The sequence below is a fragment of the Corvus kubaryi genome, unplaced genomic scaffold, assembly GCF_017639235.1.
Source record: "Corvus kubaryi isolate FWS band 111438036 unplaced genomic scaffold, C.kubaryi_AGA036_p1.0 37334, whole genome shotgun sequence".
Lineage (NCBI taxonomy): Eukaryota > Metazoa > Chordata > Aves > Passeriformes > Corvidae > Corvus > Corvus kubaryi.
This window is the reverse complement of record NW_024581108.1, coordinates 20,288,523-20,313,574: the sequence shown is the minus strand read 5'-3', so window position 1 is coordinate 20,313,574 and position 25,052 is coordinate 20,288,523. Positions and strand designations below refer to the sequence as shown.

The window sequence follows — 25,052 nt, the reverse complement described above, 5'->3', positions numbered from 1 at the left end:
GCTCGGCTCGGCTCGGCTCGGCTCGGCTCGGCTCGGCTCGGCTCGGCTCGGCTCGGCTCGGCTCGGCTCGGCTCGATTTGCTTCGCTTCGGCTCGTCCCGGCTCGGCTCGGCGCCGTCGCTCCTACGCCGCAGGTAAGAGCCGTGGCCCCTCTGAGGGGGCTCCTCCTGCGCCGTCGGGGCTGCTTCTCCTCGAAGGTGACGGGGAGGGGGCTGGCGGTGTTCCGCGCCTCATGTCCCCATCGGGACCCACAAACGCCTCCTGCCCTCCTTGCACCGAGCGTCGGGGCCGTCCCCGGGCTCTGCGGGACGGGAGCCGGGGCGGGCGGCAGGAGGTGCCCGGCGGGTGAGCGCCGGGTGGGTGCTCCGTGCCCCGAGGTGTGGTGTAACGGGCAGCCCTCGACAGCGGCGGGGCGGAGAGGGCAACAGCAGTTCTATCTCTAAAATAAACATTTCCCAGCAATGAGAGGCGATATATTATTGCTTTATCTCTAAAATACCCTCAGCTCCGTGGTGGGGAGGCGGGAGAGCGGGGCCTTCCCGGCTGTTCTCCAGCTGGTGCGTAACCCGCCCGTTCCCGTCACCCCGGGCAGTGCCCGCCTCGGGGAGGGGGAACAGGTAACAATAACCGAAGTGCTCGGCGATGGAGCACTGCCGGGAAACTAGGCACCCGCTGTCGTCGTGGCTACTCGGGGCAGGGCAGGGATCCACTGTTGCCGGACTGCACAGCCCACCCAGCTCCCACCGCAGAGCCGCTGCCCGGCCGAACAGGCGGAGGAGCGGACTTGCCCGGACCCACACTGCCCTATAGCCCTGGGCAGCGAGCCCACCGCACAAAGCCAGACGGATCCATCTTCTAATTTAGTTCATAAAAAGTATAAACTCTCTAGTTTGTCCAGTTTATGCTGTACAAAACACATATGGTATATTTTTGCCATCCGTTCTGAGACGACGCATTGGTTTTCCGCGCTGTTTTCTCCGTGCTTGCCAGCAGCCCGGCAGTGTCGTTGACGAGGGCGGTAACATCAGCCTGTGGGACCGCAGCGGGACCGCCAACACCGGCACGAGTGGCTCCACCTTTCTGCCTCCCAAGGTTCTGTCTCCACGCTGTCCTTTCCTTCTTACAAGCAACGACGTGTCGCATGCTTGTGCAGTGCATCAGGTTGATCTGACCTAAATTAAGTGTAACTTCAAACAAACAAACAAAACCTGGGGGTTAATTTTAATCTGAATTTTCCCATGTTCTGAGACAATATAAGACAGGGGTCTCAGAACATGTTTCTATGAAATTCTTTGGTGACAAATCTGGTTTTGACTTCTCCTGCTTTGTTGCTTGCTTATTAATCACCCAGTGCTGCACTCTCAGTTGTGCAAATAACAGTTTGCAGGGCTTCACAGTTACCTGGATTAGCTCTGGGTTCAAGTAACATCCTCTTGTGAATGTTTTTTTTTCCCTCCAAGGGTAAAAATGTCCCTGGAACTATAATTTTGATCTGTGTGTTTGTAACTGTACCCAGATCACTGAAGCACTGCTATTGGGTTATAGAGGGTACAAAATTGAATTCATACACTGCTGTATGGAAGTGTGTAACTAAAAGCCTTTTATTTCCTGTTGTTTGTGCTTACTATCCTGGGGGTGGTTGTATATGCATTTACTGAGACTTCACTGCTTTCAGGACAGTTTTATCAGAACAATTTATAGGATAACTCAGAAGAGAGACAAATAAACCAATATTAAAATCAAGCTTCCTTTGCAATTTTGACAAAATTTTGCTGCCCTCCTGCAGACCCAATATATATTCAGGTGACAAAGTGAGAAGACTTACTAGCTTTAGGTTTTAATAGCAGTAGTTCTTGTGTGTAGCAAAGAAGTGCATTCAGTATTTGTTAACATAACGGTGGTTGTCATTGTCATGTAGTGGTCGTGTTAGCTGTGTAGTTCAGAGATGGTTTTTCCTACCTTCATCTTCATATGTTTTCATGCAGCTCCAGATTAAAATGTGCAGTCCATAGCATCACAGTTCAGGGTCTTGCATCACACTGGCTGATTGTAGTGCCAGGGAAGGGCTCTCATGTCTACTTCGCACTCCCCGGTAGGTCCATGTCTAGTCTCTGTTACTGGTTGGGCTGAAGAAGTAGGGTTTTTTTGAGGCAGTTCTCAATGGCTAATGCTGAGAAATGTCCTGAACTGGTCATTTCAGGTATGCTTTTTGCTGTAAAAATGTATCTTGTGCTTCACGTTCTGCATATTTAGTGAGCTCCTGGAAATGTGTGCTTAGCATAGTGCAGTAGTGTTTGATATATGACATAAGCAATAAGATTTATGTTTGGAAGTATTAGCTCTTTAAAACATGGGAAGTGTGAGGGTGCTTGTTGTAATCCCAGTTAGCAGGTGGCTTACTTTGCAGCATGGGAGAACATCATAGCACAGAGAAATGAATTAACTTATTCATCACAGATTTTCTGCTTGGAAGAGGAGGATAAAAGGCAGCAAATTAAACTTCTGCACTGCAGAGGCATCCAGAGCTGGCCCGGTTTCTCTGTGATTCTGGTTTGCAGGTGGTTTCTACAAGACAATTCCGGTCTCTGGTCACTTGATTTGGTGAAGACAGCAGCTTGCTTTTACCTATAAGTGAAAGGTTTTAGACCCAGTGATGCAGAAAAGTCTGTAATGGTCTCCTGCTCATTGGTGGAGGGGTGTCTACCTGAGTCTGCATGTGGCCTCCCTCTAGCTCCAGATAGTGTGAGTTCCATCATATACCTGAACTTTCCTTCTCTTCCACCACTGCGGGAGGGCATGGTCACGGCTTTCTCCATGGAGGGCTGTATCCCAGGGCAGAACATGCCCTGCCTTCCAGCTGGGGAAGGATCAGCAGGGACTCACACGTGTCTTGTAGCAGAGCTGGTACAGATTCGTCTTGTGTGTTGCTCTGGGTGCTTTTATGTCATGCTGCTTCAGTGTATTCAGCAGTGGGGTGCTCAGAAGTATTTCTCTATTGCCAGTTCCTTCCTGGAGAAAGAGGCAGAACTGCAAGGCTGGAGAGCCAATGAGAAGGGGACTGAATTCCGGAATTCTGTTTTCTCGGCCGTCACTGCAGTGTTTGTGACAGGAAGGAAGGGCTTTGAAGACGGTGACTTTTGTAACAGCCATCAACTTCGTCAGTGTGCATTGTTCTCCAGGACAGGGCTGGATTTGGTGTCAGCCTCGGCTTGCAGTTCTGTAGACCTAGAAATTGGCTGGCTCCAGGACTCCAAAATTCAACAGAATACTCAGGGAATTGCGGAAATCTCTGCATCTGCTCTTTAGGCCATAGGGAAGATAAAACTCCCCTGTTCCATGCATCCTTTGGGAGAGAGCTGAGCTGGGCTCAGTTAGTGGGGAGATTTACCAGGGGAGATTTTTTTGCTGTTAAGTACTTTTCTCTGTATTTTCTGGAGTAGTGTGCTTGCAGACAGGCACGAAACCATGTGATAGTAAGAGAGTGGCAAATACTCAGTGCTCATAGAAGAGAGTAGACAAGTGGAAACTTCTGTTTCTTTAAATTTTTTTTTTGGTCATTGTAGTATTAAAGTGACTAATTCCTCCTTTCTGAGAATTTTATCCTGGCTCTAAAATGGACTTTGAGGATGTTGAATGTCATGCAGGAAATGGGAGAGGCATGGCTTGATGTTTGACTCGAGGAAATCTTTCTAACAACAGTCACAGCCTGCTGTTGAACCAAATGTAGTCGTGTAGTTGTATGGTAAAAAAGTGATATCTGCTGGTTCTTGACTCCTGTTCCACACCCAGCAAATTCTTAAAAACCTTTTTAAAGCTCTTTTTAAAGCCTGTGTTCCCAAATCTAAATGACTAATGATAATAAATAACCACTGACATTGCTTAGAGGTTTTTATCCTTTAGTTGCCATGAGTATATTGAACTTTTTTGTAGCATGTAAATTCCAGAACAGATCCACTACAAGCGTCTTCTTGTAAAGACATCTGGACTCATTAATAAATGAATTTTATTAAAGATGAAGCGCTCAAGATGAAGAGCTCACATTTTTAAAGTAATAACCATAGACTTTCTGTGTAGAGAATTGAACTGTTTTTGTTCTAGATCTGTCAACTGAGTGGCATTTAAATGATAACCCAAAGTCAAGTTCTGGACAGTACTGAGTGAGCCAGAGGCTGTCACAGGGAGCAGCTGTTGCAGAGGGCAGGGCTGTGTGAGCAGGAGGAAATGTAACTGATACCGAAAAATGTGCAATACTTTGGGCAAGACTGAGCTGCTGTAATGTTGCCAAGTGAGATGATTGTCAATTGTGTGGATCCTGAGAAAGGATTTGTCTTTGATCCAAATTCTAGCCCGGAGTAGGTGGCTGCAGCCTGTTATTTACATAAGGTCCGAGTTTGCCCACATGTTTTGGCAGTCCCCACAAGGCAAGATAATGTAAGTCAGGGTGATAAACGGTGCTGTACCCCGGCTTACTGGAGAGGAAATGTACCAGACACAGACTTGGCCTTTAGATTGTGTTAGCCATGAAAAAGACAACTATATTCTGTTAGGTTTTTCTGCTCTAAATCTGGAATAATTGCTACTTTAAGGCAGTTATTTTTGTGTGGATGTGCTGTAAGTTGCTGATGTTTCCATGTCCTATTGAAGTTGCCTTTACAGCACGGTAGAGTTTGATCCAGGCTTTGTGCAAAACCCCTGTGTGTACAGAGGTATTTCAGCTGCTTCTTGGTTCCATTTGCTTTGCTGCCTTTCTGCAGGAAATGTGAATGGATCCTATCTAAGGTTTTCCATCCACTTGGGAGATTTATGTGGAACTTTAATTTTAGATTGGTAAACATAATCTACCTTTATTAAATTTTAAACTGATGGCTTCGAATATTTGCTGTTATCTTAATATCTGTCACTAACTCAAGCACTGTTTCTGTTCTCTTTATACACTACAGGACTTTCCTCTTTACCTTCAGTGGAGGAAGCTCAGACCTTACACAGCACTGTGTTCCCAGCCTAACCTGCCTGCCCATTATTCTCTTACCTAATGTTCTTATTATCCATCTTTATCATAATCATTGTAATCCTTTTGCTTCTACATCACAGGTTCAACAGTGTGACCACTCTCTTGGTTCATATACTCACAGCAAAGCCTTCATCTCTCATGGATTATAGATCTAAATTGGTAACTATCGCTTGCTTGCAATGTTTATTAGCAGTTATTAATTGCTCATACTCTGTTTTCTGCTTCTGATAAATCTCTCTTGTAGAACAGCATTTGTGTAAGACTCTCTAAGGTCATGGCCTTATTTCCTTTATGAGCTTTATTCTTAGGACAGCAGACATTGGCTGTAAAAAAAATTCCATTGCTTGATAGAAATCTGGTTCAGAATTGAACTTAATTTCTGAAAAAGAAAACAGAAAGTATTTCTTTCCCAATGACAGAGCGCATAAAGGAGTGAGTTATAATAGAAAATTGACATAGATGTGTAATTTGTGAACTAGAATATTTTGCACTTAGATGCACTTTTTAAGACTTTTTGGGGAAAAAATACACAAGGTATTAATGCTTTTGAGAAGAAGTTATATTGCATATTAGTAACACCTCTCCATGGATTACTGTAGATGTACAGAGGAGTGGTTTCACCCCATCTTCTCATCTGCCTAATTAAAGAAATGTGTGTTAGTGGATGATGATGAAACAGGTAAAAGTCACAATTAAATTTAAATTGTTACTGGTCCTAAATAACACAAGACATATGTAGGAAATCCCAGTTTGGGCTTTAAAAATTAAGCATATTAAAAGATGTTTTTATTGCTAGAACTGCCCAGAAGTTGTAATACAGAGAATACACAGGTTCATAACAAGTTGAATTTGCATATGTGTCTTAAGGTATAGTTTGAAGTATAAGTTACATCAGTGTGACCACGTTTCGTAGTTAACTGGGGTGTCTGACAGCAGAAAAGGAGATTCTTTTCCAAATTCAGATTTCTTTCTCACACTGTTGTGAGAGACGTGTCTGATGTGGAGACAGCATGTCTGTGAACACACCCATGTGTTTGCTAATAAAGAGACATGTAAACTTCCAAGGTAATGACTGGATTTCTTGTTTCTTGTCTGTGAGAGGATAAAGAAGAACAGCCCTCCATTAGTTTGTAGTCAAAACCATAAGGGCTGGTGACACTAAAAGTCAGCCTTTTTTTTTTTGGCAATAAATGTATGGTGAGATGCATCAGTTGATTTCTAGCCGACACTTTAAACTTTTACTGAGGTTGGCTGTAGGCAGTAAATATTGCAGAGCAGGGGTTACAGTGACCACTTTCAATGATTCCTAAGAGCAGGAACACTTTGATGTTTTGTCTTGCACTAGAAACCAGTTTGAGTGTTCATCATGATGCTGGTCACAAATTGAGGAGCACAGCTGTGTGGATCCATCTATATGACGCATTTCAGTGAGCACTAAAAGCAGCAAAGGCTGGTTTCCCATGGAGGTGTCTTAGGGCAATAGGCTTTTTTCTTTAAACTTCATTATACCAAAATAGAAACTAAAGGCAGGAGAGCCACCTTGACCGAGGAATATATTCTTTGGTGCCTAATAAGCTCTGATTAAGATTTTATTGCTTTAGAGCATTTGCAGCATCCTGCTCTAATGTAGTTTCTTTGTCTAATAAAAGATGAGCTCACACTGCAGGCTTTTTCCTCAATAGGGAAATAATAAGGTATCTCAGAGCTACAAAACTGCCTATTCCCACAAAACTAGTTGGAAGTGGCTGTGTTTGAGACCTTGCTCCCATTGCTAATGCACACGGGGAAAAAGATTGTCAATATTAGTATGCTCTTAGCTACAAAGAAGTGGGCTACCCAGGCAAAGAGCTAAATCATGCAAGGTCTCACACTGAAGTGTTCTCAAGGACGATCTGATTGACAGCTTTCCCCTCTCCTGTATAACGCGTTTTATGTACTGTAGCTAAATCTTTCCTGCATAGGTATTTTTTTGGAGATTATTCCAAGATGGTCAAAATGGAAACAGTCACGAGCCTCTCCTTTGCCCTCTGTGTGCCAGTTGTATTTGACCTGGTCTCCTGTAACAGAACTCTCCTTGGGCTGTGTGTTTGTATGAAACAGCAGAGATGCTGCTCTGTTTGGAGTCATCCTAAAAGAGCATCTGTGTCTGTGTGCCCAGGGAGCAGGGGTTGCACTGCCAGCTAAATGGCCTTGCACCAAGGAGGGAGGACAGTCCCCTGGGAACAATGGCTGTGGGAGCCTTCGGGTGATTTGGACGGGAACTGCCCGACCTCAGCTTGTTGTCTCCATTTCTCTCTGCTGCAGAATGTCCTCCAGGTGCAGAGGGCCTGCAGGAGATGTGATTTCATGGACCTTTCAGTAGCATAGCAACTGCCACCACTTCCCAGTGCTCTGTCCCCTCTGCTTGGCTCCCTCAGCCGTGCGGGATAAGGAACTGAACCATCTTTACAAACAGCCCTGCAAAACAGGAGAAGCTGTAGGAGGATTTATTTTTAACTGGGATCTCTCTGTTCTCTGAACCAGCTCTCTGCAGGGTCCTCAGGGCTGACATGACTGGGGAGTGCTTGGAGCAGGACCTGAGACAACAGGTGGGGAAGAGAAAGGGAGGGGAGGAGAACCAGGAGAAAGGTCTGCAGTTTCCTGGCTTTGGGATTTAAGTGCAAGTTCAGGGGCAGCCCTGTGAACACTTCCAACCCAAGTGCTGGTGGAGCACAGCTTCAGTAATTATCTGCTGTCAGAGGGATAGTCAGAAATTTTATAAAGTCCTTTCAGTTTCACTCTATTCACTAAAGGGGAAAGGGAAAAGTCAAATTTAAGCAAGGGGATGGAGTTTTCTTTAAAATTTTTGTGCTCTGACTACCTCTGGTGATTCAAGGCGCTGACCTGCAGCATCTTCAGCCAGCACAGAGGCCAGCAAGGGTTGTGCTTCTATGACAACAGCCCCACGTTCTGGGCAAGTATCATTTGATCTTATTCTCTGTGTTGTGCTTCTAACAAAGCTGCTCGAGCTGGCCACATTCTGTAATTGCTTTTTCAGCTGAGATCTGAAAGTCACATTTGTAGCCAGGTACAATTCTGATTAGAGCAATCTAGGAGGGTTAATAGAGGCAGCAGTGCTTCAGTTAAAATATCAGCTTGGAGTGTGTGGATGAATTCTGGGAAGGCGGGGTAGAAAGAAGATACTGATTCCTGTATGATTAGTGGAATACATCTTTGTTAAAGGTCTGCGTCTGAATCTTTAAAAGACCAGGCTTCGAGTGATGAGGGTTTCTCACTATTTCAAGCCTGTGTGAATAGAATGGAGAAGCAGAGATTTAATTTTTTTTTCTTCTCGAGCAAGTGCACAAGTGTTCTCAATGGCATTTGTGGAGATTATAATGTGTATGGGGAAGATAAATTACTCAAATAGAATTTTCTGTCGTCCAGTGTAGTGATGGTGCAAATCAATTACCTGATTCATAATTTTGGCAGCTGAGCCAAAGCAAGATTTCTAAGGCTAAGGAGGCAGTGAGTGCATTGGCCTGAGTGTGTCAACAGAAGTTAGTCAGATGTTGAATTCTTCGTTTTAGAAATTCCTGCTATGAACCACAACACATGGGTAGAAGAACTGTTTTCTGATACACTAATGAGAAGAAAATTTGTTCTTGTGTTTTCTTGAGTGCTTGCAAATGACTGTGGAGTCTGACTGAAGAGCAGCTGAAGTTCAGAAGAGAGTGTATCAGAATTGTGCTGTATCCTACAGAGAAATACAGAAAGATTTTACTGCATTTGGTGCAGCTGCTCACTATTGAGCTACTGATGAATTTCTTCAGGAACTGCCCTTGTGAATACAATCACATTTTGTGAACAAAATGTCTGCTGCACCAACCCTTCTCCGTGTGAGAAAGTTGCATATGTTTAATCAGAGATAAACTGTCGTGCTTAGTGTACTGAAGTTTAAACTGGGTTGCTTTTGGTTTGTTTCCCCCCTGCTGGGAATTTAAGTTAAATTGTCATCCCTATTTAAACTGCCTTGGGACATCATTTTTGTTTATAGTTGTGAATTTTGAGCTATTTGTTTTGGTTTTGTTTGGGTTTGTGGGGTGGTGTTGTTGTTGCTGGTTTCCTTCAGTGTATGGGTGAAGTCCTGTGTGCAGGTGAGACTTGCTAAGAAGGGAAGTATTTGGGCATGTGCTGAGAGTAGGCATTGGAGGGAGTTTTGTTCCCGAAGGTGCCTATGAACTTGAGTTGAGGAGAAAATTAACTTACTTCTGTGGATGCTGGGTGAAGGAGAGACTTCTGTCACAGCTCAGTGCCTTCTGATTCTGCACACGAGTAGCCCAGGCCCTGGTTTGGATGAATAGCTGCTGGTTAGACCTGTGCTGTCATTGCTCCAGTTTGCCAACCCTGTCACTGGTTATAAGGAGCCAGGACCTTCGCTTATTTGATGTGTGGTAGTTTCAAACAGCATGAGAGATTAAAAGTGTGGTATATCTGTTAAAAGGTAAAGTTTCTTTTTCCTTCTCTTTAGTAATTTGGTCTGCGTAGTTGTGTTCTGTACAGAGATGAAGAGTCAGAGCCTTGCCTCCTCCCACCAAGTGTCTGAGCTGCACACATTGCAACAGCCAGGGCTGCTCATGGCCCTTGATAATTCATATTCTGCTGTTGGTTTTTTTTGTTTCTCAATCTAAAAGGGATCATTTATCCATTCCAAATGCTGCCTGCACGCCCACCGAGCTCTCACATTTTTATACAGTGCTGTTTATTCCAATTGGAGTCTTGAGAGTAGATAGGTATTGGATGGATTCAAAGTTTCCAGCTGAAATTCCTGTTTTTTCATCTTTTCCATTGCCTTTTTTTTTTCTTCTGTAAATGTTGAGGATGGAACTTTTCTAAGGATAAAATGGTGGTGATGCATGCACTAGAAGCATGAAAGCAGTTATTTAGGCTTATTTACCTTGGAGGCTGCTTGATGAGTTGCATGGTTGGATGCACTGTCAAAGACTTTAATTCTTGGTTGCAGTTTATTGGAGCAACAGAAGTGGCACCCTGCCACTGGAGTAAAGAATGCTGTTTCCCCATGAGTATTTGAACAGTCTGCAATAGCCATCTGTTATTCTGTTAAACACAAAGCAGTGCAACAGGTGTATTTCTTGGGTTTGGAAATCTTACCAGCATGAGTGAACAATAAACATTTAAAGCCAGGATTTAAAAGAAGATTTCAAAGTGTGCTCCCCTTTATTCAGCAGATATAGGGATTATGACATTAGAAAGTAGAGAGATAACCTAAACATATGGTACACAGTTAAGGAAAACAAATGCTGAACTGCTCTTAAATCTGACTTTTTCCATGTTTGTCATTTTCTTAGATGGCTTCAGTAACAGATGCCAGGTTCAGGCAGAAAGATACTTCAGACCAAAATTTTGATTACATGTTCAAGCTCCTGATCATTGGCAACAGCAGCGTGGGTAAAACATCCTTCCTCTTCAGATACGCCGATGACACCTTCACGCCAGCCTTTGTGAGTACAGTGGGAATTGACTTCAAGGTGAAAACAGTTTACAGGAATGACAAGAGGGTAAAGCTGCAAATTTGGGTAAGTGCCAACATTTTCAAAAATGCTTTAGATTAATCCTAGCAAAGGTATGACGGTAAAAAATAGCTTGTTTGGAGGTGGATTTTTTGATTGATGTAGATTTTGACTGCGCAGAAGTTCTATATGGCTCACCTTTGTGTCCCTGCAGTAAACTGAGTGAGTTCTCTTTGTGTTACTGTTTTGCTCAGCTGATGAGGGTCCTGATGTGGTCTAAGCAGCTGCTTTACATTTGAGTGAGCTCTATGCACAACTCACACTATCATTTTATGTTCTCTTTATAAGATACTTTATTTTCCTGTAACTCATGTACCTCCTCAGCGGCCCATTTCTACCCAATTTCTGCCCCATCTAAGTCTTCTAATTGATCTACATACACTTGTTTTATAATTACTCTTTAATAATTGCATCTAAATGTAAAATTACAGTAATCACATCTGGGTTTTTTATTTACTGTGGTGATCTTGAATAGTGATAATCTAAAATGAGGTGCTTTTTTTTGTACTACAGCTACATGATTCATTTTATTTCTGTGTTGCTGGGTACAAGGTACAACAAATTATTTAATAAAAGATCTTTTTCGTGTTGTAAAATCCTGATATTGAAACTAAGGTAGGTCACCTGACATGAAACTGATTTAATTGAGGGTTTTGGCAATAAAAATGTTTTTACTTCAGGCTCTATAAGCAACTAAAGGTGATTTCCATTTAGTTGGTCTTTCTGAATTTTGGAACGTGAAATTTTCTAAGAAGTTGCATAAAAGCAAGATGAAAAACACCAGAAAATATTAGGGTTTTTTTCAAAGATGCTGTGATTAAAGTGAATTAAGCAATAATCTTAATTAAATCTGTTAGAGGGCTTTGGGGCAAAAAGGGCTTCAATAACCTTAAACTTCTTATGAAAAGAGATGTCAGGTGGATTCCTCAGAGGGTGCTATCTACAGGACCTGGAATATTGGAGTTACCAACAACACTGTTGATTTAACAGTTACTTTTAATAAAAGGTGCTCCTAAGTTTTGGACAGTTTCCAGAGTAACTTGTGCTCTTCTCTTCTCTCTTTTTGCATGGCTCCCTGACATGAGTCATGATTCAAGGACATTAACAAAAATACTGTGTACCTCTATCAAAACCACAGTATTCGAACGTGTGTGTCTCCTGCCTGTCCTGGGATTGTATTTGTAATTACAATGTGTTCTCCAGGGTACATGTAATAATAGTGGGGTCCACTAGCATACTAAAACTGTGGGTTCCTTTGTGTAGGAAGGAAGAGTTTCATACCAACCTCTCTTCCAATTGCTTTTTAAAATTATTTACAGCTGCTGTTGGGTTTCTGAGAGTGTGAGACTCTGTGGCTCTATTGAACTCTGCTCTGACTTAAAATTTTCCAGTTATGTTGACATTTTTTAAAATTACGCTCCCCTTAAGCTTGGCATTAAGCCGTATCTGAATCAGGTTTAATGTGAAACTAAGTGAAGAAGGAGAAGGTACAAGTGTTTGACTTAACCACTTCAAATGTTTTTCTAAAATCCAGAGAAAAGCACTTCTAGGAACCTCTGATGTTCTCTTCTGCACAGACCCAGGGTTTTTCAGTTCAGGGGTGCTTGTGGAGTTCTGAAGTGAGCACAGCTGTGGCAGACTGGAGGTGCTCAAGGGCTGTGCCAAATAACCTTGTTCTGTGTTCTGCAAATCTCAAGGTGAGAGGGAAGTTATTACTGCTGTGCTGTGATCCAGAGAGATCTGTGATCAGTGGGACTTTCTTTACATTGCCTGTTGCCTGTGTTGAACAGAAGAACAGGATATTTGGGTGCAGGACCCCAGCTGCAAAGAGTTCGTTGTGTTGTCTTAAAGCTCAGAAAAATCCACACTGCTTCAAGGGCCGAGCAGCTGCATGTAAAGACTGACAGCTGTGTCAGTAAATGTCTCTCTGGCCTGACTCATGGTTTTGTTTCTCCAGCCGAAGTTGATGAGCATTTTAAAGCCAGAGATCTTGCATTTGTGTTTGTGCTGAGTTTGAGGATGTCTGTATTTTGTGAATCAGGATTTGACAAGCTGTCACATGGAACGATCAGAAGAGAGTGCTCCTCTGTTTGATTTTGGTGTCATTAGTGGGCCTCTTGCTTTGTTGACATTAACGCCTCAATCACACAAATTGATATTTTAATAATCAGTTGTGCTTGTGACTAGGCAGTCTGGGAAACAATCTGCTTTGAAAAGACTTGAAAGGAATATCTCTTTAGCTTGAGAGGAATGGGACATGGCAAATGTATTAATGATGTTTTTAAGGTAGATTGACAGAACTGCTGTTGCATATGGAAACAGTAAAATGGCCCAGAGAGGGTTTTACGAAATAATGTTTTGTAGGCTTTTTCCCCCCTTTCTTTAAAGAACTCCAAGATCAGTTGTCTGTGTTTTAATTTCAAATATTTTCTGTCTTGTTTAGGAATGGTGGTGTTGTGTTAATAGAATAAATTAACTTTATTGAGAACATTAATTTTGTAGTTGGATGAGGCTTAGTTATTTGGTATCTAATTAAAAACATTATTTACATAAATGTATTCATATATCATATAGATATTTACATAAATGCAATTCTTGGATTAGATTTTTTTATGCCACTGCCATCTGTAATAATACTTTCATATAAAGCATCTTCCTTACGATTGGTTTGTGAGGAGCCAATTTAATAATATCTCTCTGCATTTCTTGACCAACAGTTTTGTATTCCCAGAGTTGCTAATTACTGTTTACTGGAGGAAAGCTATTATATTTTCAGCTAGGTATGGTTTTTGTTACAAATAAATCTCAAAGGTAACATTACTATATTCCTACCAAATGCAAACCATTAATACTTAAGGCAGGGTTCAGGTTGCCTAGCAGCTAGAGAGGGCCACTTTGTCCAGATCCAGATGGAAGCAGGGTGAATGAATAAAAGTGATTTCAGTTTTAGGCAAGAGCAAGGGAAGATTTCTTTTTCTCCCTTCTGTGCATTTGTGTGTCTATTGCTGGTAAGGAATAATGGTGGTGAAAATGACAGCAGAACTCCTGAGCAATGTGACGTCGAGGGGAGCTGCTGAGGGGCAGCCTCTGGCCCTTTGTGCTGGCCCAGTCTGTTCATTACATGAACTCTTTGCACAGTCACATAAATTAACTGATGGAAAATCATTGGCAGGGTTTGGCCCCAAACACTTGCACACTACCCAGTACATACTTTGTGTGAGGAATTTGATTATATTTCCATTATACTTTTGTGCAGCCCCCTATACAAGGGACTCTAATTTCTGTTGCATGTACCATACATAACACACAAACATTGATGTGATTAATAATGAACATAACTAAATGCAGGGTTTGGCAGCTGATGTTACAGTTGAAACTACTTTCAACTCCCCTTGTAAAAAGCAAATAGGGATTAAATTTAACTTCAGGTTAAAAGGCAGAAAGACTGTGATGTTCAGACAGAGGCAGCATATTTAGACTGAAGTATGATTTTTCTTTTAAGGAGCTCTTTATCAGAATTAAACTACTAGGATGAAGGTTTTTCCTTCTCATTAACAGAAATGTCTCCATGGCTTAACTGCTGAAACCTGTTGGGGTATGAGATTAGCTATATTGGATGTCTGAAACACGTGTTACAGCTCTCAGGCACAGCTGGGGAGAGGGTAGGAAGCAACATTGCTCTGTGTCTTTTGGATCTTTAAAAATGGAAATATGACAACTGCTAATTATATTGAGTGTCAGTTACCACTACAAAACAGAAAAGTGTAAACCAAAATAACCCCCTTGCTGTGTAGCCGTCCAGAAGGCAAATACACATTGTTTTTAAAAGCTTTTTGTATCAGGCATTGCCTGGATGACAGGATGATCTTGACCAGCTTGTCTCTTAGGGAAGGGATTCAAAGAAGTAACACTGGCAGCTGAGTTCTTTTTTTATTTTTTAAATTTTTTTTTTTTATTATTATTTACAGGAGGTAAAATTAGAACACCATCATATTTGATTGTAAATTTTAATGCTAATTGCACCCTTAACCAAAAGCTAATTATGCATTTCAGATGAGAGAATCATCTATTCCCAAGGCATCCCCTTCCTGTCATGGTTTTGCTAAGTTCCTTTCAAACACTGACTTCAGGCTTGAATGCTTGCACAAAAGTTGTTTCTAAAAAAAGAGCTAATAAGGTTCAGTAATTTAATGTATATATGTGATAGTGATTGGTGTCTCTAAAATGCTAATGGGCCTGATTCTACTTTTATAGACTCACAGTTGTGAAATCGTCTGATTTGCTGTTTAGATGAAGAACTAAAATGGAGAAATTCATGATAGTGAAAAGAACAGGTTGATCCTTGTAATTTGCAGCATTAAGGGCTTATTGAGTCCCAGGAATGAAAATCATTGTGGGTGAGTGGATGTAAAGCACTGCTTCTCATGCTAAAATACAATGCAGAATATTTGACTGGAGAAGAGATGCAATAACAGTGTCTGTAATTCAATTCCAAGGTCTTGGTTATATCTCAAGTAATAATACTTCTGCTTTGAGTAGAACTTGGTGCTCATGCCACTCTGAATGGGCTTTAAGATTAGGGTTGCAAGGGTGATACGAAGGAGAGAAATAAAATCTTGACAGATAAGACCCTGAGTGGTTAGTTATCCCACTCACTATTGAATTTATTGAACAGCCTAAGCTTGCTGAGCAGGGCGTTGCTGTGTTTGCAGTTAAACAGTTGACATGGAGGGTTTATTTCTGTTTATAGTTAATCACCTCAATCCCATTGTTATCTCATTATAACTCTGCATTACAGTGAAGGCCAAATTCAACTTCAGTCTAAGCTGATACCACTGGAGTTATCCCTGCTGACAATATTGGATTTGCTTTCACTGCAGGTGTAGTATCTCTTTTTGTGCTCCATCTTTGCAGAGCTGCTGGGCCCTTGGAGGCCTTGTTTTGTCATTTCAGTGAAATGAAACATGCTGGGTTCAGAGGTGCCAGGCTGTATCCAGGGGCTGTGTCGAGTGTGTGCGTTAGCTGATAAAGAGTTGTTGGTAGTGCAAAGGTTTGGATCTTTCCTGCAGAAAAAATGGACCAATGTTGAATGTTTGTCAAGTAGAGGAAAAGCTGTATGTGGGAAATTTCAAGGGAAATTATTCCGTTGATGTAGTGAGGCAGTTAAGCTTTGAGAGGACAAGTGAGTTGCTGGCCTCGTGCTGTTTTGCATTTAATGCTTTTTTACCAGAAATTCAGAGTAGATATTTTGTAGTCCCTTCTCATAAGGTCTTTAGATGTTTTGCATTTAATGCTTTTTTACCAGAAATTCGGAGTAGATATTTTGTAGTCACTTCTTATAAGGTCTTTAGACTCATGTGCCTCGAAACCTTTTCCTGTTGTCATTTTCTTAGCAGAATCACCCTTATTATGATTTTCTTTCACAATGTTATCTTCTGCATAATGACTGGGTATATTCTATATTTAAATATGCTTGGTTGCACTGTGATCAGTTATGAGATAATACAGTGGGTGGAATTTATGAGTTCTCATAGTGTTTGTCTCAAGTGAGCACGTACTTAAACTGTGTCACATTTGGTCAAATGAGAAAATATAACTACTGTGCTTACTCGCATTTATAACTTTCATGCATTGTGTTGTCTACCGCAGTGTCATGTTTATATGCAACACTTGAGTATCAGAGTGGCTGATTTTAGAACTAAAAAGAGGAATCCAAGCCCCCCAAAGTGTTTTTCAGATGCGAGAAATTGTACCCTATAGCACAACTGGAGTACTGGAGCAGGAATTTAGCAGTGTGAACTTCGTGATTTATTTTCTGTTGTCCAGCTGTTCAACATCATCCTGATTCATTAAACAGCATGAACTGAGCTCCCAGAGATAAGCACCGATTTTCTGTATGCTGTTGCAGTGGAGGCATTGGACTCTGCAGACAGAAGGAAACACTGGTGAGAAGTACCAGAAACTGGACAAAAAAGCAGCACATTCCTGCAGCGTGGAGAGCTGGGAGGCCTATGGTTTGCTGGTTAGGTTCTCCCTTCTCCAGAACAACAATGTTTACCAGGAGACGCTGGTCTCAACCCAGATTTCTGGTGAGCTGTTCTGGCTGCCCAGAAAATACTAATGAGAGTGACAAAGTAGGAAACATAAATCCTGTTTGGGTGAGATGTATCTTCCAATAGCAGCTTAGCACCTTGCATTTTATGGCCAGGGGCCACTGCAACCCAAAAGTGTACCCTAAGCATCCCAGTGTATCATCCTCTGCTTCTGCCACAGTCTGGGTTTGCAGCATTGCTAAGGTCTTCCTCCATCCAAATGGAGCTGCCAGTCCCAAGTGTCTTGCTCAGCTCACACATGGCATCCTGTGCTTCTGTTGGGCATGTGCATCTTGTTTGAAAATTCCTCCAGTATTGCCAGTTCTGCTTTGCATCCATTTCTGTGCTAATCAGATACTCATTGCTTTGCTACTAATTTGTGTTAGAAACTAAAACACGAAGTGGCAGGAGTGTTTGAAACCGGGGACGAGCAGGTGTAAGTGCAGCAGATAAACACACTGTGTTATGAGCTGCTGTGCTTCATTAACTGAAGTACCTTCATGTGATACATGACTCAAGTGATTAAACTTTGTGTAGTACTCAAAGAAGGCTTGATGGTGGTATTTTCTCAGCCAGATTCTGGCTGGTTTGTTGCTCTGACAAACCGATCCAGACATCTGCAGCAGTGCTAGAGGGTGAAGTCCTGGCGAGAGAGTGGCGTGTGTGGATCCCTGTGTGCACATATGCTACCAGGTTTTACTGTGCCTCTGCTTTCCTTGTAGCCAGAGCAATAAAACAGAACATACAGGGGATCTGTGCATAGGATGTTTATGAGGCAGAACACTCACCCTACTGCTGGTTTTGCTTTTGCATGTGCTTATTCAAAGATTCACCTGCTGCTTCCCCTGTGTGGGTCCCTCAGTCAACACTGATGCTGTGGCAGTTGTGAAGTTGCTGTGTGTTCCAGTGCCATGGTAACTGCATCCCGCTCTGCTGGCTGCCAGCGGGCACCGAGCCTGCCCAGTTGTGAAAGGAAGCAAGTGCTCCGAGTGCCGAATTGTGGTAGACTGGCATGAGTCAGCTTTGATAAGTCCATGTGAAGTCCTTTACCAAGGACTGCAAGTCTCTTCTTTTTTTTGAGGGAAGAAAGAGAAATAACTCCCATCAAATGTGTTTTGGATTTTTTTTTAAACTCTAAAAGGCTAAAAAATGTGTTTCCATTGGAATTACCACCAAGTGCTAAATTGCTTTCTTGCTCTGCAGTTTAACCTCATGCTGTACACATTTCTGTAAGGCTGTGCCACTTTTCCCATCATTTTCTCTTGTCTCTGTGTTGTGCACCCTGGCTTGCTCTTGGAGAGGTCAGAGAGTACTTTTGTAAGCACTTTTGCACTAACTGCAAGGAGAGTTCTTGCAGAGTACTCTCATAACAACATTTGAAATCACAGAGTTGTGCCTAAGAGTGAGCAAGTAGAGCTGGAGAAAAGAGAGGAAGTCTTGTTTGCTTTTTGGAGACGAAATACTGACTGTGATAAAGCACACAGGTGCATCAATGAATTACATGGAATAATAACACTGAAAATTTACAGCCAAGCAAGGGTAATTAAGGAATGCATTTTTCAAGTCTTTCTTATATGAGAGTGGAATGATGGACTATAACCTTTACGGTTTTCTTACCCTCCCTTGGCCCTTGCTGGGTTGCAGAACCACCAGCACTGTGAGGGCTGGTACCTAGTGCAGTGTAGTGAGACACAGAGGGGAGGTTGTCTGAAAGAAGGGAGGTTGTGCTCAGTGCAGCATGATGGGGGCTTGCAGCAAGCCTGGCTTAGCTAAAGCACAGCTCCAGGCTGACTCTGCTGTGCCCCCTCCACCTCTGGAGTTCTGCCTCTGGCAGGTGAGAGCCTGTGCAGGCAACTCCACTGTGCAGTGCTGATATGTCCCAAAGGGAGCAACAGCGTGCAGTGAAAACTGGGGCAAAACTTGTGTAAAATCAAAGCAGGACCATGAAAAGAAAAACCCCAGTGCCCTTAATGATTGCATTAATTACAGTGGAAAGCATCACCCCAAAGAGCAGTGCTATAAACCCTGGCTTGCAGTAAGGAATGGCCTGGAGCAGCAATCCCAGGAAGGCTTGAGGGGTGGAATTGCTGTCACAGAAATGTTGCCCTGTGTGAACCCCAGGTGGATTCCAGCATTCCTGGGAGATGGTTGGTATCTGGACTTCCTGAGATGTGGAAGGGGTATGCATTTGGCAAAGCTCTTCAGCCTGTTTTTGTACACCCTTCCTCACCAAACCCCCTCCCTAGGTTGTTTTCCTAAGTGTGAGAGTGAAGCACAGAAGGGACTTGAATGGGTTGGCTGATTATGGGAACTCAGAGCTCCAGATGAGCAGTACTTCTGTATCGATGCTCATTCTGACTGTTGTGATATAATCATGTAACTGCTGCAAATCCATACCTGTGTAAAGCTCCTTATCCTAGCTAAAATGGATCTTCTCTTTTGTAAGAATGCCCTTCATCTTGAAAATAGCATGCAGGAAAAGTCACCACTGCAAAGATATTAAATGAAGTGAATTTGTGAGAGCTGCTTAGTCCTCCTTGAATTTTTGGGGGTTGGAAGTGTAAAATTAATGATTTCCTTCCACTTGTGCTGGTTAATGATTTTAGGGAAAAGCAAACTCTTTCAAGAGAAGAATTTGTATAAAGTCCTTCTCTGTGATGTACTTTCTGCTGTTCCGAGTTGCACATGCCCTGCTCCACAGTAGCATGTTCAAAGCTGTGGCCATTGTTCTGAAATCTTGGATGTGTCTGAAATTACTTCAGTTTTTCTGCTAAAATTCTGATATAAATATGTATAGGAGCTACTTATATTCAAGAGACTGCGAGAACTCTAAAGGGAACAAATTCAGTAAAAATCCACCACTGTCATGGCAAAACTGTGATTTCAATAATCTTTCACCTAAATCTGGAAGTGGTCTTGGTGTACAGGATATTTACTGCTTTAACACAAATTTCACCTGAGTCAGAGGATATTGCAGAATCTGACTGTAAGTTGGACACAACAGCGCCTTTGCATCAGTGCAGTGTCAGTTCAAAGTGATTTGTCAGTTCTCCCATCTGCAGCAGGGGCTGTGGGAATCCTCCCTTGCCCATCTGGCTGGGAGACCAGGAAGCAGTTGCATGTCAAAACCTGATGTTGCTAAGTGATGGCAAGGTAGCCACCTGTCTTAGCATTTACAAACCCCCAGTGCTCAAACAGAAGGAAATGAATAGCTTTATTTGCCATTAACTGCGTGCAAGGTGTTTATTCACTTTGGTCCTGAAAGTATGAAACATGTGCATCCCTTTTACTCCAGCTGGAATCTTCAGAGTTTTAAGGTCCCTGGAATGGCAGCTGTTTATTCTGCCTGAGAATGCATCCTCCAAGTAATGTTGTATTGCCCTATAATTGTGAGAGACAGTGCAGTCAGTTTGATGATTAAAATACCACAGGCTTTAAAAAACAAACCAACAACCCAACCAAAAACCCAACACAAAACCAAACTGCTTTTTATCAACTAATACAAAGGCAGAGAAGAGGTGGTATTTGTTTTGTTGGTTGAAATGTCAGAATCCATGCAATAGCCCTCTTTATCTTTTCTCTCCTTTTTCTTTTTTTAAACTGCAGCCTATGTGGCCAAGAAGCATTGTAGCATTGATTTTTTTTCTTACTATATTTTTTTCTCAAGGAAGCTGAGAATAAATCCAGACTATCATATCTGCTAGCTATTCTGGGACTGTTGTCGGGAAATAGGAGATCTTTCACTTCTTGTCTGCTTATTTTATGGATATTTTTAAAAAACTGATAAAGGTTATTAATTGCCCTCATGCCACAGGTGACTCATGTGTGTTTTGCTAAAATCTGTCTGCTCAATAAAGTACTTGTTCAAAATAATCTCTGAAAGTGAGATGCTGAGTGACTTTTGCAGCCATGACTCATTGGATCCTCATTTTTAAAATGAAAAGATTCCCAAGACATGTTAATTTTAAGATCTCATCTATTAAATTCTTGATTAATAACAATAAGAGTATTAGTTTGACAGTGTGTCAAGGCTTGAGGGATTCATATAACCAGTGTTCTCTATTCAGAAAAGGAGGGACAGTTCATTTTTTCACAGAGAAGGACTTGGCAAAGACCCAGGTTTGGAGCTAGAACCCCTCAGCTGAGAGAATGGAAGCTTTCCAGTAGTTGTCTCCCCGTGAGGTGCAATCAGAAATCCAACTCGCCAACTGCATGGACTTCCCTTCATCCAGAGGGTGTGGAGCACCTTTGTGTGTGCAGAGGAAGGGTCAGGGATTTTCAGGAATGAAATCTGTACTGGTATCAGTGATTATTTCCTTCTCCTCAAAAATGAGCTCTTCCCGAGTTTTACAGTTTTACCCAGCACAGACAGCCCTTTGATGAATTCGAATTTGAATGGCAGCAGCTTCCAGCAGGGCCTTCTGACCCCAGAGAAGCTCTCCCAGAGTCGGGATTGTGTCCTGTGTAAAGAAGTGTCCTGTCTTGGGAGGCTTGGTGCCTTGGTTCTCAGCTTTGGCGATCCCAAAGTACTCCCACAGGTAGCTGCAAAATCCTGTAAGTTTAATTTTGCTCTTATGACTGATCTCTTCATTCACTCTGAGTAATGAATGGAACAGAAAATTGTGTTTCTTTGTTTTATTGAGCAATGAAAGAGAAAATTGTGCTTCCTTTACTAAACAACCATTGCCAAAAATAGCACCTGACTATATTTTATCTGTCTCTTTTTCCTTACTATTATTTTACTACACTAAATGCAATCTTTTTTTTTTTTTTCCCTTTGGATTTCTTTCCATCTTTGTGCCCTGAAGCTGCAAACAGCAAATTTTGTGAGTCATATAAATGTTCTGAGACATCAAATTAAGTAGAAACTGGAGAATGAGTTCTCAAAAGGTTGTGAATGCTGCTGACGTCAATCTCAGATTGAAATAAGAAAGAAGATATGGCTGGCAGATCCTGTGAGCAGGACTGTAAGCACACTTATGCTAATTCTGTTGTTGGAGGAGAAATTGTGTTTTTATAAATGAAGGTAATAGTCCCAACTGAAGACTTAACAGGCATTCATCTTAGTAACTAGATGATCTTGAGCTTTCATACTTTATGCTGAAATTTGCCTTCAGCAGATTCAAACGAAATTGCATGGAAGTGACTAAAATGAATGGCAGCATGCTTTCTGCTTTTTCAGCTTGTAATATAATTCAGTTTTCCAGCTCTGCTTCTGCAGAATTCCTCCTTCAAAGTGGCATTGCAAAGTATGGGACTTTTTAATGAACGGGAGACTATGAACCTATGTAGAGATTTTTCTTGATTGTCTCTGGCAGAGAACAGAATTTTGAAAGTAGCAAGGAGTCATGAAAGTCAATATGTCTTATGAATTATTTTGATAACATGAAACATTTATCTTGTAGAAAGCAGTTAGTAATACTGTTTTTGAAGTTAAATTCATGCAGATTGCATATCCATGTTGATTTGATGGTGCTATTGAAAGTTTCTATAAGTGTGGTGAGAAGAGTGCAAGAAATGACTAAAGGAACGGGATGCTTTTTTTGTGGAAACGACAGGGAAGTTATTTGCTGTTAGCTTATCAGTGCAGACTGTTTTTATGTGTATGCATGTTTTGCCTTTATAAGTGCAGCAGTTCAAAACTGTCAGATAACTGATGTACTTGTTGACTACTTTATTCTACCTCCATTCAGATGGTTCACTGGAAGCCTGCATCCAGCTGTTAATTAACAGTGCTGCAGTGATCACTCTGAGTCTAGATGTGTTTAACCAAAGGTATGTTTGCGGTGGTGAAGTAGGAGTTGAAGATGTTTAGCCCTTTGTCAAATCAAAAACTGTCTCTTGGAAAGGATCTTACAGCAGCAGATACAATAGTGCCAGGTTCAGAGAGACCAAAGTGAATTGAAGTGAGCCCAGAGGTATTGAGGGAGCAAGGTAATGTGATTTGCTGGTTAACTGGATCAGGGCAGCAGTGGGAATGCCTCCATCAGGTATCTGGATTGCTGTGCACAGGTGCCTTCCTGATGTCATGAAGAACTTTTGACAGATTTCTGTGGGAAGTCAGTTTTTGGATTGGTGGCATGGCAGGTAGCTGTGTATGAAATACTGCAGTCAAGGCCAGTATGAAAATAAACAAGGAATATCCCTTCAAATTTAGAGATTAAATACAGACTGGATTTACCTGCAGGTAGCCAGCAGGAGCTCAGTGGGGAAGTAATGGAGTGGGATTGTCTAGCTGGGTACTCAGTGCGAAGTGTGCTTTTGTTTTGAAGCTGAGGAGAGCGCAGGGGAAGAAATTCTGGCTCTTGAAGACTGTGCACACTCTTCTGTGAACAGAAATAACAAAGAACAGCAACCCCAGGGGCTGGTGCTGCTCCCAGCTGCAGGGGACACCAGAGTGAGCCTGTCCCAGGGCTCAGGCTTCAGTCTCAGGCTCCTTCTGGAAGGGGGACCAAACCCCATCAATTTGCAGTCCTTTTTTTGCCATAGATCCTTGGTCACCATTGAAAGGGAGAAGCAGGCAGTGATGACAAATAATGTGGCTGAAAAATGTACCAGCCACTGAGATAAGAGATAACGTGTCTGATGTATGTGATGACAGTAGAATTTTAAGGCTTCTGACCAAAAATGATCAGAGATCCATCTGGTAGTCACAGTGTAGTCAACAGTGAGGAAGGGACCTGTGAGGGATGAGGTCCTTTAAATTACACATACAGGGTTAAGAAAAAGTTTTAAATTGAGAGTCTGGGGCAGGGGAAGGGGGGAAGGGTCTGTGGAGTTTCCCTGTTTCTGCTTGGAGGAGGAAGAGAGGTTTTAGTGTTTCAGTTATACAGGAATATTTTAGTATTGCAAAGGTAGTCCACCACAAGCTGGTTTACAGGCAATTGGCGCCTAAGTTAGGAAAGTGTTTTCCTGTTGGTAGAGTTTTACATAATTATACTTCTCTGCAATTTTGGATCTATTGCAGAAACATTTCTGATTTCTGTTTGGATCAGAAGCTTGTGCTGTTCAAGACAGGATGCTGAAACACTTCAGTGGCTAATCTGAGCTGGCATGGTGATTTCTTTATCCTGTGGTGATTTCTTTACCCCCTGGTGATTCCTCTACCCTATGGTGAATGAGCACAGAGACAGAGAAGCATTTCTGTTTCCCGAAACTTCCTGTTTCTGATTAACCAGCATAAAAGTTATTATCTGCTGAATTGATGCTTATCAGAATTCCTAAACAACTCTTCTGCCTCCAGCAGTGACACTCGATTATGTTTCTCACTCCTAAGCCTCTTAGAGGTTTAGCATTTATGAATCCCCTCTAATGCTTTGCTTGACACATTTGGTTCGGCATATGACAGTGATCAGCTGAGAGAAAAACAAGTCATCTCATCAAGTACAAATTGAGGCTTCTGGTAAGGAGAGTGGAGAGGCAAGCACAGGTTTCCTGCTGTTTGAAGTCAGAATAGAACAGGGCTGTTAAAATAACTGTAATGCATTTAAAATAAAAACAGGCTGTGTGTCCACTTCCCAGCCAGCTTCAGACAGTCCACCACAGCTGGTTTTGTGAGCAGTTGTAGGAGGGAGGCTGACGACTGGGGGCACTGAAGGGAGGTGGTTCAGCTCTCACTTGGTGCCTCAGGGTGCTGAGCATGCTGAGGGTGTGTCATCTTGCATTTGAAGGGCTGCCCACCCAGTGCCTCCTGGAATGCAAAGTAGATGGTCTAGTGGGGAGGAGGCAGCCCTGGTGCTGATTGGGGTGGTGGCTCCTGCAGCTCCTTGGTGCTTGCTCGCTCCTGATCCTCCTGCACAGAGACACTTCAGCAGTGGCTGGAGGAGGTGCTTCTCAGCCAGCCTGGGTAACCTTTCAGCAGTGGCTTGACGATGAAGGCTCCTAAGCATTCCTGTAATACCAATGATGTTAAAAAGTAGTTGGTATTGTAAGCAGGTGCATTCCAGCTCGGCATACCTTGACAATTTGACAGCAGCCAGATGTTTAACTAGGTGGAGTAAGCGATGACTCTAAATACCATCATATAAATCTTGCAAATGGTACCACAGCTGAGCCTCTGGGTATGCCTGGTGAATTGTGATGTCTCAGAGGTGCTGTTCGATCAGAGAGTGAGCTCTTCCTTTAACCCTTGATTGGACCCCACAGAGACAGCTGGTATTGTGATGCATCGCTAGTGACTAATTTCAACAAGTCAGTTAATTGATCCTTTGGAGCTACACAAGGCTGGTTGAAAATAGTTAAATGTTGCTTTAATGGAAATTGTCCTAATGTTGCTGTGAAATGGAGCTGCAGAAAGAAGCTTCCTACAGCTGCACAGTCTTGCTTTGGTATACATTTCAGCCAGCATATGGTATGCATTTTAACTGAACACATGGAGAAC

The 25,052-nt window shown here is 42.3% G+C and overlaps 1 protein-coding gene across 5 annotated transcripts in view; it reads left to right on the top strand.

The window, feature by feature from the left end:
* Positions 1-37: 37 nt before the first annotated feature.
* RAB3B (RAB3B, member RAS oncogene family) overlaps positions 38-25,052 on the top strand; it is a 51,074-nt gene continuing 26,059 nt past the window's right edge. Inside the window, exons 1-4 of one of the 5 annotated variants that reach the window (XM_042030684.1) lie at positions 38-133; positions 5,091-5,169; positions 10,359-10,586; positions 12,158-12,277. In XM_042030684.1, coding sequence (XP_041886618.1) covers positions 5,149-5,169; positions 10,359-10,586; positions 12,158-12,277 — 369 coding nt within the window. In that variant the 5' untranslated portion in view covers positions 38-133; positions 5,091-5,148. Of the gene's footprint in view, positions 134-1,006; positions 1,092-2,580; positions 3,130-5,090; positions 5,170-10,358; positions 10,587-12,157; positions 12,278-25,052 lie in introns of those variants that run through there. The other 4 variants (XM_042030688.1, XM_042030685.1, XM_042030686.1 and 1 more) reach the window with 4 other exon arrangements.